This window comes from Oryza glaberrima, chromosome 2 (genome assembly GCF_000147395.1).
Source record: "Oryza glaberrima chromosome 2, OglaRS2, whole genome shotgun sequence".
Lineage (NCBI taxonomy): Eukaryota > Viridiplantae > Streptophyta > Magnoliopsida > Poales > Poaceae > Oryza > Oryza glaberrima.
The window spans coordinates 12144354-12160330 of record NC_068327.1 but is presented as its reverse complement, the minus strand read 5'-3'; the positions used below and the strand labels follow the sequence as shown (position 1 = coordinate 12160330).

At 44.7% G+C, this 15977-nt stretch overlaps 1 protein-coding gene across 1 annotated transcript; it reads left to right on the top strand.

The window, feature by feature from the left end:
* The first annotated feature begins 4281 nt into the window (after nt 1–4281).
* Nucleotides 4282–8881, top strand: LOC127761019 (F-box/kelch-repeat protein OR23-like). The gene is made up of 2 exons (XM_052285227.1): nt 4282–5367; nt 8334–8881. Exons 1-2 carry the CDS (start codon nt 4382–4384, stop codon nt 8620–8622), a joined length of 1275 nt encoding a protein of 424 aa, XP_052141187.1. The 5' UTR covers nt 4282–4381; the 3' UTR covers nt 8623–8881.
* Nucleotides 8882–15977: the final 7096 nt, after the last annotated feature.

Below are 15977 nucleotides of genomic sequence, written 5' to 3'. Positions count from 1 at the left end.
AGAATTCTTCCAAAATTGAGATCTATCCAATGGCACCACTGGTTTGTGATGTTTAGTACTTTCCTTGTAGGGTTTCGTGTGGTCTTCTCTTATTGGTCACGTAGCGGATATTCCTCGGACGCGAATTTCTCAAAGATATAGTATTCGAAAAGCGAGGCAAGTCACTTCCTTGAGCATGTTGAACCCGCTTTATAAATGTTTTGTTTATAAATAAAATGGCATGCTAATTATAAAATGCGTACCTAAACTTGACTGCAACCCTCCTTGATATTGTTACCTTTATTTATATATATCTTTGTTGCCTGAGTCTATTATTTATGTGTGGTCAATTATTGACATTACTTAGCATTGCTTGTATAGACAATTATACACTCCATGCTTATTATATGGATGTGATCACTCGATGTGAGTGTATGTGTGAAGACGGGTGGAGACATGAGCGCCACCTGTAACACAAAACCTTTGTGAAAACCAAAAACTTAATAAAACAAAATGATTTCGATTGGGCGGCATGAATAGAATATGGTTGATTCTGGAAACGACAAGTCGCCGACCCCGGTCAATTAAGGACCAAGTCAAGAAGCTATGCAGGAAACGAAACGAGTACGGCCGCATTTCTCCAATGGCTATAGACCCGGCGGACTAAGAAATCCTTGTGGGGCGGCACCCCAGTCGTGGTGGTTCTGTAGTGGTGACGATTGTGATGGAAGTGTGGATCGATTGGATCGATCGTTTGAATGCCGAGGCAAAAACCTAAAATGCACATAAGTACATTGTTATATATATTGTATACCCCCTTTATTATCTCGGGAGCGCCAGGACTCCCCTCACTGTCGGCTCGAGGTGTTGTGTTGTGACGGGAGTGCAATGGGGATCTATAGTCCTTGGAGCGGGTGCCGCAATGCAAGGATGTTTGAAAAACCGGGTCGTGACAAGTCTCATGTGTTGGGACTAGGCTCATGTGTTGGGCAAGTCGTGTAGTGCGGGATTAAAAGCATACATCCAATGTAGTGTGAGTAAAACAAATCTATTCGAATAGTCGTGCTCGCGGTTAATGAGCGTCGGAACTTGTACTACTCTTGACTAGCCTGATAGATTTTAATCTTGCTTAGATTAGGAAAAGAGTTGTGACCTTGCCCAATGAGTGGGAAGGTCGTAGTGATGGAAAATGTGGGAAAATTGGTTACGAGGGTAAACCGGACCAAGCTAAGCTTGGGGACGGTGGATGAACCCTCGCAGATTAACGACAACTTCAACAATAATGTTGTTTTCAGTTAAAACTGCTAAGTCATAGGTTTGTGAAATGATTTGTGAAATCTAGCTTTATGCAAAAGAACCAAGCCATCCTTGAATCCCTGTGAGCACTATATGCATTCTGTATTGGTGGATTGCTGAGTACAGTTGGTACTCACCCATGCTGAATTAAATATTTTAGAAGGAGAAGTCGGAGCCGACTTGTACGTGTGCCATGCTGATGAAGAGATGTCGAAGACGGTGGTGTAGGGACCTAGGTTCACCTGTCGCTGCCTATGGAATAAGATGGATCGTCGTTGCTTCGCTTCCGCTACCGTATCTACTTCTTTAGATATTTGGTCTTGTAGATGACCATACTTGGTCTATTTGGGTGCCACTCGGGCAACCTTTGTATTATTAATGTATTGTAAAGCCTGTATAGCGATATCAGCTTTGTGATATACAACATTGCCATGTGTATACCATCTACTGATTCAGAGAATGGTATTGTAATCACATGGGGTTTTCGGTGTACAAAATCGGGGGCCGACACATTAACATCGCTTTGCCCTCGCAAATAACACCGGCCCACCACCCGCTGCTGACCCTAGGCTCCGGCTGCGGTATCGCCATCTCGCCGCACCCTTGTCCACCACCCATCGCTGATCAGTCACCTACTAGTCAAACCGTCTAAGCCCGATCCTCCACTTCCCCCTCCGAGCGCCATCCTTCCCCTACTTGATGAACCCTGAGTTCCACTCGAAACTCAAGGCTGTTGTTGGCCCGATCTTTTGGTGAGTTGAGATAACTATGATTTGGGAGAAACGTTGACGACCCGACTATAACCGTACAAGACGTTGCGTTGCGCCTTAGCGATCGATACACCTCTCCGTGGGTTGTTGATCTTGCCGGTGCAAATCAACCTTATTCCTGCAAGCAAATCGAAGAAACAAGCAAGAACAAGATAAAAGCAATCTGAATTGCAAATAAGAATGAATACACACGATAAGTTGGGGTTTCGAAGAACAAGCAGACGGGTGGTAGCCGACACGCGCGCTGCAAGCAAGTAGCAATGGCTAAACTTTTATCTAAACAAAACCCAAAAAACCCTAAAGGGGTACCTAGCTATTTAAGGATGTGGGAGAACGACCAAGAGGGTCCTAGGGTCGTGCTCCACCAGCTTGGGGCGCACTCCACATGGGCCCCACTTGGGCCGGGGTCCCAAACGAAGTTACAAGCCCAAAGGCCCATGACAGGTGACGCAACACCTTGTTGCTTCAATTGCGGCTCAATAAGATGGAATTTCGGAATGAGGCTGGATCCGTTGGAAAGAGGACTCCGAGAGCTTTCCATCAAGTACTCACGGGCCGAAAACGGAGGTCGTATGCAGATTTGGCGGCCGTTAGAAGTCAGCAGTGTAGTAGGTGGCCGAATCGGATTCCAGCACTTAGAGGACTTGAACTTGATATCTTGTTGTTCATCCATGATGTGAGCAACAGATGTATCCGTAGTAGCCATGGTCACATCACTACTCCTACCCCCGAAGCTCTATCCCTATCTTTAACACTAAGGCCATCATCAATGCGGTGCTTCATGCCGTCCCCCTTTTCGTGGGGAGCTGCAGCCAGGCGACGCGTTGGGAGGCTTCGGGCGCTCGTGGACACGGTTCCTCACCTGCGATTTCCCCTTCTACCCTCGACCTCGTCGCTGGGAGGAGGCCGACGGCGGTGAGGAGGAACCCGAGGCGGTGGCAAGAGAGAGAGGCGCCGGTGAGAGAGAGAGGCGACGGTGACGACGACGACAGATCCACGGCGATGACGACCGGATCTGCTACGGCGACAACTGGATCCGCGACGGCGACGACGGATCCGCGGCGGCGCCGACCGGATCCGGCGGAGCAGCGACCGTCGCCACCGCTTGAGGCGCCCGTGCTCGCCACCGAGTACCACGAGGACGACGTCGTGGTGGTGGTCGCCGCCGTCGTGACCTCCTCCGTCTTGGCCTCCTCAAAGCGGCGGCGAGAGAGAGGAGAAAGCGGCGGCGGTGAGAGAGAGGAGAAGGCAGTGGCGGCAGCTGGGGAGGGCGAGGAGAGAGGTAGCGCCGGCGCTCGCGGGAGAGAGAGGGAGGATGGCGACGACAACGGCGCCGATTGCCCGAATGCTCCCAACGACGGCGGTGTGAGCGAAGAAAAAAAGAAGAGGGGAAAGAGGCGGAGAAAAAGGAGGAGAGAGAGGGGGAGAAGAGAGGGGTAGTATAGGAAAACATCCAGGATAGGGTTTTTTTTTTGTTGGGACACCCATTGTGGGTTTGAGTATTTTCATCCAGTTGCCTCAGATTTTGAGGAGTCTATCCAGGGATGTCCACCATTACGAGCTGGGTTCTCCTATAAGTGTAGTTAGTGAGGACACTCTAAAAGTGTCTCTCACAATCTGGATGCCCTAAGCCTACCCCTAAACCAAACCCGATTTACGTTCACGAGATGAAAATCTTGGGCACGGTCGCGGACTAGCCTTCCCCTTAGCTTTTGCCCTACACGTCTCCGACCAAAAAATCCATCTGAGTTTCAGACCCGTCCCCGTCGCCTACGTCATTGTCGGTAACTCCCGGCAGCCGGCACCCAGTCGCCGGGCACCGCCACACATCGGCTCTGGATTCTCTACGACCAGACACAAGCCCGCGCTCGCACTCGCTCGCCGCTCGGTATGTTCAAAACTAGTAGTACTACTAGTAACTGCAGGCACCAGCCGCAGAAGATCTGCAATGGGGGCCATAGCCACAAGACTACGTATCCGGACCCACCGGTTCGCGTAAGCAACAGGCCCCACATGCCAGTTGCACTGCGGGCTCTTTGGACAATATCCACTCGCTGAAAAAATTAAGGTGCGGACAGGGTGATGCGAGCACCAAGAGAAAATGTTTCGGTCACTGACAGGCGGGGCAGAAATAGCTGCTGCGGTGTGGGGGCCCGCATGGCAGCGAGCGTGGTGGAAAATTAGCGGAGACGGCTTCGTCGACGAGCGCGATCTCCTCGCGCGATAAGGACACGCACAGCGGCACGGCCCACGCAGGGAGAGAGGCGAGAGCAGCGCGACGCGAGGCCAATTTCTTCCTTCCCCTTTCCTTTTCGCTCGCGGCGCGAGGCGATCGGATGGCCTCGTCGTCGTCGTCGTCGTCGTCCGCCGGCCGCCGCCTCGCCGGAAACCTAAGCCTGAGGCCTGGCGTGGCGTCGATTATCCCTGGGCTGCCGGACGACGTGGCCGCCGTCATCCTCTGCCTGCTCACGTTCCCCGACCAGTCCCGACTCCGGGCCACCTCCCGCGCGTGGCGGCTCCTCCTCTCGGCGGCCACGCTCCTCCCGCTCCGCCGCAGCCTGCGGCTTCCGCGGCGCCACCTCCTGTGCCTCTTCCCCACCGACCCCTCCCTCGCCTCCCCGATCCTGCTCGACCCCGCCGCCCCCACCGCCTGGTGGTCCCTCCCGCCGATCCCGTGCTCGCCGCAGCACTACGGCCTCGCCAACTTTGCCGCGGTCGCGGTCGGCGGCCAAATCTACGTCCTCGGCGGCTCCCGCTTCGACGCCCGTAGCTATCCCCTCGACAACCCCTCCCCCTCCGCCGCCGCCTACCGGCTCGACCTCGCCCTCTCCCGCCACCGCTGGGAGCGCCTCCCCGACATGCGCGTCCCGCGAGGGAGCTTCGCCTGCGCCCCCGCGCCCAGCGGCGGAGTCATCGTGGCCGGAGGTGGCTCCAGGCACCCGACGTTCCCCTCCTACGGCAGCCGCACCAGCGGCGTCGAGTTGTACGACGCCGCAGCGCGCGCGTGGCGCGTCACCGCGGCGATGCCCAGGGACCGGGCCGGGTGCGTGGGGTTCGTCGCGCACGGGGCGGGGGATGGGAGGGAGGATGAGTTCTGGGTGATGGGCGGGTACCACGGCTACACCACGGTGGGGGGAGTGGTGCCTAGTGACGTATACTGCCGGGACGCGGTGGCGCTCGGGCTGTGGAGCGGCAAGTGGAGGGAGATTGGGGACATGTGGGAGGAATGGGAGAGAGAGCGCCTTGGGCCGGTGGCTGTCATTTCTGCTGAAGATGGAAGGGTCACAGAGGTGTTCATGCTCGATGGTCATGATATCTTCAGGTCAGGGATTTTGTTCTTTTGTCTGCACAATTGTTTTTGCATATATGTTTCTATTTGTGTCTGCGAGTAGTTCAATTTCAATTTCGTGTAATTCTTTATTCATGTGTGTTTGCTTGCTTGGAACGATTGGTAGTTAATACAGTTCCCTTTTCTACTTGTAGTTGCATAACATGTTTAGTACTTTTGTTGCTTCAATTTCATAATTTAATTTAGCTCAATTATTCACTATATGATGAGTTTGGAGTCGGGCAAGGGTGTTTATTTGTTAATCTTTCTTTTCTGCTTGGTGTCTTGGTTCTGTAATTAGTTGATTTTGTTAAGATGTACAAACGGATGGAATGAGAATAATGGGAAACAACACTTTTTGTTTGTTCCATTTTATTGTTTAGGTGCCAACTATTAAGATGCAGTACTCAGCTGAGTCTCTGACGAATTTGATGTCATTGCTGCCATACATTTGATAGACTAATAATGCAGATACCATGTTTTTAGAATCTGGAAATTAATTTTAAGATTGAAGAGCCTAGATATCTTTTGCTTCTCTTCCAGTTTCGTTTACAGAGACGTCTCCTTGCCATTCATGCATATTACTTTCTTGTGTTACATTACGGAGCAGATCTCATGGAAAAGCATTGCTTAACATTTTTATTTTCCTCACCCATCTCTTCAACCAAAATAAAAACTCACAGCACTAACTAAAAGATAATGTCCCCACCCTTTGGTCACTTGATTTTAAGCAAGCATGAGTGATGCGCTGACGTGATGTACTGAGAACGAACCAAATATAGGTCTTGCTATGTGGTCTATTTGTCTTCATCCTATGGTTGTCAATAAAGATGTTTGTGTGTACAAAATTTCAGAAAAAATAACATTTGTTTTCAAGAGGCAGAGATAAAACACTCAACTTTTGAAGTCCAGAGGTTGTAAATACAAATGATGAAGTTGAAGCTGTCTTATTTCAGAGGTTTTAAATGTAAAGTACGTTTTGATTGGTTTGTTAGTCAATGGTTGGTTTTGTGGACCTTATCTCAGTAGCTGCTTGTTGCTTTCATGTTAAGAAAAGGGTTTTCATATGCATGGTCAATATCATGATTGGAGATGAAATTTCGGTAAACATTTGTATGCCTGCAACCATGTACAAGATTCACGTGTTCCATGCAATCATAGACTTGTTATTATGGATATATTTTGGAATGTAATGGATACATAATATCGAGAAAGTGTTAGCATTAAATTATTATCAACATAAGGGTGCAAGTGGTCATGTACTAGTGATGTCATTGGTTAAATATGGACAGGCAATTGCGTGTTTAACTGAGGGCATTTAATTTTGACATGCTAGATAAACATCACACCAGTTCACATGATTACAGTTACCACTTGTTAGTTTGTGAAATTTGCTGAATGAAATGACGTTGTACACTAATCAGGCTTCACTTAACATGTTCTTTAAATAAATAGGTGTGCCTACTTATATCATTAGAAACCAAAAAAAGTCATTGTATCAACTGCCAAAAATTTCAGTTAGCTTGGGTAGTGTTCACAGTACCACTTAACTAGTGGGTAAAACATTTGTAAAGACTGACATAGTATCTTCTGCTGGACATCAAGGCCCCAACTAGAGAAGATCCATCTGGTCATTAATAACAAACTTTGCTTTATGATTAACAAACTTACATTCGGAGGGAATACTGTAGCAAACCCTTTCCACATAGGTACATAGGATTAAGCTAGCAGTTAGCGTGTTACAAGTTCCATTTTGAGACTAGTCACCACTTCCTAGTTTTGGTATTAAAATTTACATCAGATGCAATTGAGCAATTTCATAGCATTAGTTGGAAACAAATATCACTCCTGTGTTGTGCTTTCTAAATCATACCTGAATGCTGTCATTTTGTAGCCACCATAATTAGCTAGAACGATCGGGGGAGCTTGGTAGATATGTTTAGATATTATGAAAACTATCTGTTCTTAACTTCTTACTATATTTTTTAATACATGTTTTTTTTGTTGCCAAAGTTAAGTGAAAAACCAACAGTTTTTTGTTGCCACAATGAGCTAAATGAACTACATAGAGATGTATCTGTGTACTGCAAGAGGTATCAGTGCGGATTTCTTTGCATTAATTTTTATTGAAAATTGACTAGTATTTCCGACATTCACTAGGAGCGGTGATGTGCACCCAAGCAATCCTAGGATTCGGACCCAGCCACCCAAGTGGATGGGGTTATTAAATAGCTTCACCACCAGGCCATTGGGGTTGATTTCTTTGCATTAGTTTATGTCAAAGTAAATATATCTCAGAGAACTGTATGCTGTGACATTGCCAATGGGGAGTGGCATTGATATGTATCCTTGAGGAAAAGAGGAAGAGAATTTAGATAAATTCATAAATATCAAATACTGACTGCTTTCTGAATACATGCTTAGTTATTCTGTATGCAAGTTTCCATCACGAGTACAGCTAGTCAAAGCCTCATCGAAGCTTGTACTGCATGTGTTATCAACTCTATTATACCTATGTTGAGATTAAACTGTCTTTTATGTTTGCATGAGAGATTCTGTTAGGAGTCCATGGAACTGATCTTCATGCTGACTTGTATAATTAACTACAAGCTGCGTTGCACCTAACACTTTGTTTGCTAGTTGTTAAGTGCTGGATGTTTTCTAACAGTTGAGGTACTCTCCTCAAGGACCACGGAAAAGCTCAAGTTATAACTGAAATATGTCTATCCATTATGTTCTGATTTTTGAACAAACTGGTAGCTATTGATGAGAAACTTGTAATTATGAACTTTACTGTTTCGTAGAGCGCATGGTAGCTCTTTTGCAATTCTGATCACAAATCATACTTGATACTTATACTATGATTGCTATGTTATCTGGAATCTATAACCATTTTCTTCTGGCTTGGTTACTAAAAATTTTGCGCATATAACCACTCTAATAGTCATGTCTTGGTGCAGGTATAACTTCTCTTCGAACAGTTGGTCAAAGGAAGCTACATTGAGGAGAAAGATCCCAAATACTCAATCATGTGGTTTCATAGCAATGAATGGCGAACTTTATGTTCTTACATCTGCAAAACTCCCTGTCGAAACCTCAAGTCCATGGAAGCAGTCGAAGAAGAGGTTGGCGCTGGAGTTTCAAGTTTACAACCCTGCAGCAAAGATGTGGAGGGTGCTCACCACACATCCCCCTGTTAACGTACCAATTGATTTCAGGACTGCAGCTCTCTGTACGGTTGAGCTGTAGGTTTCATGATGATCACCATTCACTGTACAGATTAAGGTAGTTGATCAGACATTTGATTGCAAATTTAGATGTAAATGAGAACACCATCCAATGATGTCAGCAAATAGGCGAAGATTGTTGCGCTCGTGAGTGCTTTGCATTGGTAGCTTGTGTGTATATGTACAGGATGGGACATTGCACATTATCTAATAAAAAGGACGGTACATTGCAAAAGAGGCATATCTATCTGGGAAGCTTTATGCCGTTATCACTTCTTTACTGAATCATCGTCTAGCACCCGCTGCATCATTCTGATTGTGCAGCTTGCCTGATTGTCTGATAAGTTTCGTATGATATTTTTGTAACGCTTGAGTTTTTTTTGCAGTACCTAGTGTTTGTTTTAGTAGCTTTTAGAATGTGTGTGTATGCATTTATAATAAGAAGCACACCAAAGAACACTGAAAAGTAAAAGGTGAAGTCTAAGAATTTTCAGGTAGAGGTCCAACAATCCTACAAATTTAGGCCAATTTGCTTGAGTGAGGCACCTATAGAAAATTTGCAAGGCACATGGTCAAGAAAGATTTCGATGAGGCCAATTTTGGTCACCTCCTGCCCAATTTTGGCCCACACGCCAGCATCCCTGGGCAGGCCAGCCCAAATCCATTTCCAGATTTCCACCACTTCAGTGGTTCAGCCACTTATGCCCAGGCGGCCAGGCCCCAGTTGCCAGGGATCATCATCTCATCTCATCCACAGACTTCAAAAGTTTTAAAACTTCGGCCATCAGTATTTTATTTTCAGAATGCTTAGTTTAAAAGGAAGAAAAATAGTACCGCTTCTATATTGTAAAATATAATGTTGTTGATTTATTTAATATCTGTTGTGCAAGTTTGATCACTAATTTTCTAATAATATATCTAACAAAATTATAATATTGTAAAAGTAGAAGTCATAATGAAAAATCTAACCATGACATTTTATGTTTTTGAACTATTTTTTTTAATTACACAAATGATGTATACAGATACTTGTACAGATGCATACCACACTGAAGCACATTTATAAATATGACACTAGCGCTCAAAGAGATGAAAACTACAATAAATTTCTAGTCTCACTAAACTCGTTTAAAAGCACATTCGCGTGTGAGCTATTGATGGTCCAATCTTGAATTTTTGATCAAATCAACTCAATTGTGGCATATATTAAAATACAAAGGGAATATATGTAGATTTGCTTAAAAAAATACTCTCATAACATCATAAACTTGTTAGATTTTATAGATTTATTCTAATATATTACTCCGTCTAAAAAAAAAGCAAATCCTTGCAACGAAACTGGACATGCATATGTCCAGTTTCATAGCTAGGATTGGATTTTTTTTGGGACGGAGGGGGTATAATGGATGATCAGAGTAGGAAAGAAAATGATCAATTAATCTGGTCCTAAACGTAATATATTTATCATGCATTATACTGGAGGGAGTATATTTGAGAAATATTTGAATAATATCGTATACTCCCTCCGTCCCAAAAAAAAGACAAACCCTGGGTTTGATTCTGGACATGATGATAAGGTTTGATATTATATCTACTTTATATTCCCTTACAAAGAGCACAATAACTCTGCTATCCTTGTGAACGTACGTGCTTCCTCCGTTACATAATACTGTATATAACTAGCTGGGTGGCCCGTGCAATTGCGCGGCTAGAGCTTAAACAAAATCATATATTTTTTAGTATGATTTTACTTAAAAATTTATTAAATACCTATCTCGTTGTCTTAAGACTTTGAATGACCAAACCTTATCATCCCCATGTTTCTAATTATATAGTTTTTAAAAGTCACACCAATTTCTACCCCTTACTTCTGCCATCTCCTTCTTTATTTGCTTGCTAGATCTACCACTTTCTATTCATTCTCCTTGTAGCCTTTAAAAATTGCATCTTATAGTTTTTAGAGTCTATTGTCTTGTTATGTTTCTTTTTATAATTTGTAGAAGTCACATCAAACGCTGCCATTATACTATTCTACGGTTCGTCCAATGTCTTTTTTCTCTTTATTGTCATTGGAATTTTAAAATTTGAATATAATAATCATTCGGGTTCATTTTTTACTTTTTAGAAGTCCCGCCAAACCGTTAACGGCTGAACTCCTCTATGGCTTATCTGCTGCCTCCCTTCTTTATTGTCATTGAGATTTTAAAATCGAACATGATTATCATTGGGTTTTTTTTACTTTTAGAAGTTCCGAACCTTTAAAAGTTGGGCCTTGTAGTTTTTAGAGTTTATTGTCTTGTTGGGTTTCATTTTTCATAATTTTTAGAAGTCCCATTAAACGATGCCACTATACTCCTCTACGGCCCACCCGCCGCCTACTCTTTATTATCATTGGGATTCTCAAAATCGAACATAACTACCGTTGGAATTCGTTTTTATTTTCTAGAAGTCCTACCAACCATCGGTGGCTCTGCAACTATACTCCTATACACCCAGCCCGCTGCTTCTCCTTTTTATTGTCATTGAGATTTTAAAAATCGAATATGATTATCAATGTGGTTTTTTTTTTACTTTCTAGAAGTCCTAGCAACCGCCTTGTCCGTTTGCTTCATGACCTATATGTTGTCCCTCCTTTTAATCATCAGTAGGATTCTATTTGGTGTTTTATTAACAGTTATATGTCGTATCAACAGCCACTACTCTACTCCTTTATAGGCATGTTACTTAATTTATCTTGTCATGTGTTTTAGGTGGTATTTCTTTCAACAGTCCTTATTTTCTATCACCAATTAGTTATCAATAAATTGTATTCCTAATGGAAATCTTTTTTTTCCTTTTCTAATTTCAGAATTTATTTGTTTTTTTTCAAATTTTAACTAATATTGTATAGTGTTCTTTTAATATTTTTATTTTTCAATTCCAGTTGTTTCAAAATTGTATTCCTACTCAACTCTCTTTTACTTTTTTTAATTTTTTATATTATTTTATTTTTTATTCTGAATTTTAATTAATCTCGTATCGGGTTCTTATATGGATTCTTCTTTCAATATTGCTTATTTTTAATTTTGAATTTCTATTAATTTTAAATTGTATTCCTACTTTAACTCTTATTTTCTTTTTGCTAATTTTAGATTTTATTTTTATTTTTCTTCCGAATATTAACTAATATCGTATTGGGTTTTTATATTGACTCTTCTCTCAATATTCATTATTTTTAATTCCGAATTTCAGCTATTTTTGATCTTGTATTTCTACTTGGACTCTCCTTTTCTTTTTCTCTGATTAATGTGGGAATTTCTCTGATTAAAAATCGAACATAACTATCGTTGGAATTTATTTTTTATTTTCTAGAAGTCCCGCCAACCATCGGTGGCTCTGCAACTATACTCCTATACACCCAGCTCGCTGCTTCTCCTTTTTATTGTCATTGAGATTTTAAAAATCGAATATGATTATCAATGTGGTTTATTTTTTTACTTTCTAGAAGTCCTGGCAACCGTCTTGTCTGTTTGCTTCACGACCTACCTATTGTCCCTCCTTTTAATCGTCATTAGGATTCTATTTGGTGTTTTATTAATAGTTATATGTCGTATCAACCGCCACCACTCTACTCCTTTATAGGCATGTTACTTAATTTATCTTATCATATGTTTTAGGTGGTCTTTTCTTTCAATAGTCCTTATTTTCTATCACCAATTAGTTATCAATAAATTGTATTCCTAATAGAAATCTTTTTTTTCTTTTTCTAATTTCAGAATTTATTTTTTTTCAAATTTTAACTAATACCGTATAGTGTTCTTTTAATATTTTTATTTTTCAATTCCAGTTGTTTCAAAATTGTATTCCTACTCAACTCTCTTTTACTTTTTTAAATTTTTTATATTATTTTATTTCTATTTTTTGAATTTTAATTAATCTCGTATCGAGTTCTTATATGGATTCTTCTTTCAATATTGCTTATTTTTAATTTCGAATTTCTGTTAATTTTAAATTGTATTCCTACTTGAACTCTTATTTTCTTTTTGCTAATTTAAGATTTTATTTTTATTTTTCTTCCGAATATTAACTAATATCGTATTGGGTTCTTATATTGACTATTCTCTCAATATTCCTTATTTTTAATTTCGAATTTTAGCTATTTTTGAATTGTATTTCTACTTGGACTCTCCTTTTCTTTTTCTCTGATTAATGTGGGAATTTCTAGCACCCACAGTGAACATGGTGCCTTCTTTCAAAGCTGTTTTAATAATATAATAAATCACTTCTAACATTTGAAATTTGTATCAAAATATAAGTATTTTTATAGTGTTCATTAGTACAGGAATGATGTTACTGGATGGGACTCATTTTAGATTGCAAACGAACCATAAGTGGTCGCGTCTATAAAAATCGAGCTCCATTTTCACGTGCGGCTCTTTAAAATGACCACACTGAAAAATCAATTTTCGCATGCGGGCCACTTTAACAGGTCCGGACTTGTTAAGAGACCCGCACACGAAAATACCCACCCATATTTTTAATGCCGCCATCTCCGCCCATCGCACACTCCCATCTCTTCCCACCTCCCTCCTCTTTCCTCGACTCCTCTCTCTCCTCCATCTCCTCCCACCTCGACTCCTCCCTTGACTCCCATCTCCTTCCTCCTCCCTTGACTCCTCTCTCTCCTCCTCCCCCTCCTCCCATCTCCCAATCCCAACAACAACGGCGGCCTCAGCTATGGCTGTGGCATCGGTTAGAGCGAAGAAGGCGGCGGCATCGGTTAGAGCGGCGGAGGCGGTGGCATTGGCGCGCTAGGGTGGTAACTGCGGAGCGGATCCATCGCCAGCCACCGCGGGGAGGCCGAATCCATCGCCTGCCACCGCGGGAAGGCCGGATCCGTCGCAGGCCACCGCGGGGAGGCCAGATTCGTCGCTGGCGACCGCGGGGATGACGGCGGCGGGCCTGGGCAAGGCGTCGGCGACGACAATGGTGGTGACGGCTGCGACAGCGGTGGTGGCCGCTAGATTAGGGTTCAATTTTTTTTATTTGTTTGTTTCGATTTTTTATTTTCCCATGCGGGCGGCTTAAGCACCCGCACGCGAAAATCACGATTTTCGTTGACACCTCGTTCCCGATGGGTGGAAGTTCCGCATGCAAAAATCAATTCCGACTGCACGGAAAAATCGTTATTGTACTAGTGGTTTGCGCTTGTGTCATCCATCACATTTAATTTTATTTATATCTTACTCCAAAACGATCCTCTCATTTTCTACTCAAATTTAAGCGCTTCTTTGGAATAGAGTATCCTTAGGAATTTAAAGGATTCAAATCCTAAGGAAATTTTGGTTGTTTGCAACGTAGGAAAATTCCTTTGGATTACAATCCTATAGCCAAATTCCATAGAAAATTTTACACGTAAGCTGCAACCTCATTTTAACTTTTTGTTTAAGAAGTCCAATACTTCCTTCTTCTTTTTTAGGGTGAAGTTCAATACTACTTCTTATCTCTTGGTCTCTCTTTTCTTTCTAAAATCCATCCAAATTCCTTTTTTTCCTGTGAGCTATCCAAACACACAGTCTTGTAAATTTCTGTGTTTTGCAGTCCTGCGGAATTTGCTTACACACGACATTTCATTTCTATATTTTTCATATTCTTGTATTTCTAAATTTTATGTTCCAAATAAGCAGTAATGTATTTGCTATAAATCCCTCAATATGGGGTACATGCCTAGCAAAGATCGAGGGAGGACACGGCGGCAAAATCTTTTGGCGGCAGGCAGGCAGGCAGAGTGACTTTGGAAGGTCGAACGTACGTACAGAGGGTCGTCGTAGATGAGACACGCCTAATCATTCGGCACGGGCCTCGATCAACCCCGTCCCCGTTCAAAGCTCTCACAAGCCAGCTCAGGCTCAGGCTCGTTGGACGCCACCCCATCATGCCCCCTACCACGGGCAGGCCCGAACCCCGACCCATCATCAGCCCGCCCGCCCACGGTCAGCAGATCGAGAGAACAATCCAAGATCCACGGCGAACTGATTCGCTTTTGTTTCGTCCGTCCCAACTCTCTTTCTTCTCTAGGGGCCGGAAAGGAAAGCAGAAAGAGGAGAATAACCGAGGAAAAGCATCCGTCGCAGGAGCACAAAAAGACGGAGACGGAGGAGGAAGGAAGAGCCAGCCGGTCGTAGTAGCATAGCATCATCCCATGGCCTGCCTTCCGGGTTCCGGCCGGTCAGCAGAGCCCATGATGGGGCATCATCCGTGCATGGATTCCAAACTCCCATTATGATCTTGGGGAACCCCAACGTGTACCCGAGTACCACGCTACTACTACACCAGTTCTTTTTTTAATCTCTCCTCCCTCTCTTTTGAACCCTCCTTTTCAAATTTTTAAACGTATACTGCCCGGTAATAGTAGTACTACTCGCCAATCGCCATGCTATCCGGCAGCTAGCGGCCGTAGTGGCAGCATATGCTATAGAGTAAATTGAGAGAGAGCAAGGATCTTGCAGGTACTAGCCCCCGATGCCAAAAGGCAACGAGACGAATCGCAATCGGCCGGCTAGCTATAGCTGCTCCGGCTCTGTTCAGTGTGTGTGTGCGCGGTGCATGGGTGACGACGGGGGGAAGGGAAGAACGCGGCGTGCGCGGTCATAATTGGGCGCATTGTGAGGCTCGTGGCGCCCAAAGAAGATCTGGCGGGCGGCACCCGGAACCGTGCCGGATCGGGCGCCATCATCACCCACCCCCCATCCCCCCTCCCCGCGCGGGCGCACTCGATTACGCAGCCCGCTCGCTGCCCCGCACCCCCCGCTCGCCCTCGCCTCGCCTCGTGCACACGCGCACGCACCCCCACCTGCGACGACCGACGAGGAGAGGAGCCGTATCGGCTCGGTCACTGATCTCCCTCCCTCCCATGCCGTGCCATGCATCCCCCACGACACGACACGACCAGACCATGCATGCATGCATGTGCTTGTGCGGTGCGGTGCGGTGCGCGCGCGCATCATACTAGCGTGCGTGCGTGTCGTGTACTGCGCGCCCCGTCTCGCCTGCGTGCGTTAGTGGCAGCTGGTACCAACAGTAGCCGCATCGCCAGCATACTAATGCGCACGCGCGCGGCTGCGCGCTGGGCCTGGGCTACACACTAGTGCAAGAAGAAGCTGGTATATCGATCGAACGGCATGGGCGCGGGGGGCCGCCAATCAGGGTCGGCTGGGCCTCGCCGTTGCCGCTGTTGCTGTGGCTGCTGCCGGCCGACCGCCACTATACTGCGTTTGGTTTGGGTCTTGGGGTTGCCTCGGCGCGAGGACGGCATGATGGCGGCGATGATGATGGCGTCCATCGGCGATCGAGAGGACGCCGCTCCCGACACCTGCACGCCTCGGGAGCCACTCTGCA

Bases quoted from the DNA above. Each gene is read 5' to 3' on its own strand.
- LOC127761019 (XM_052285227.1), top strand. From the start codon at position 4,382: ATGGCCTCGTCGTCGTCGTCGTCGTCGTCCGCCGGCCGCCGCCTCGCC. The intron at 5,368-8,333 runs GTCAGGGATTTT...GTCTTGGTGCAG, and splicing joins GATGGTCATGATATCTTCAG to GTATAACTTCTCTTCGAACA.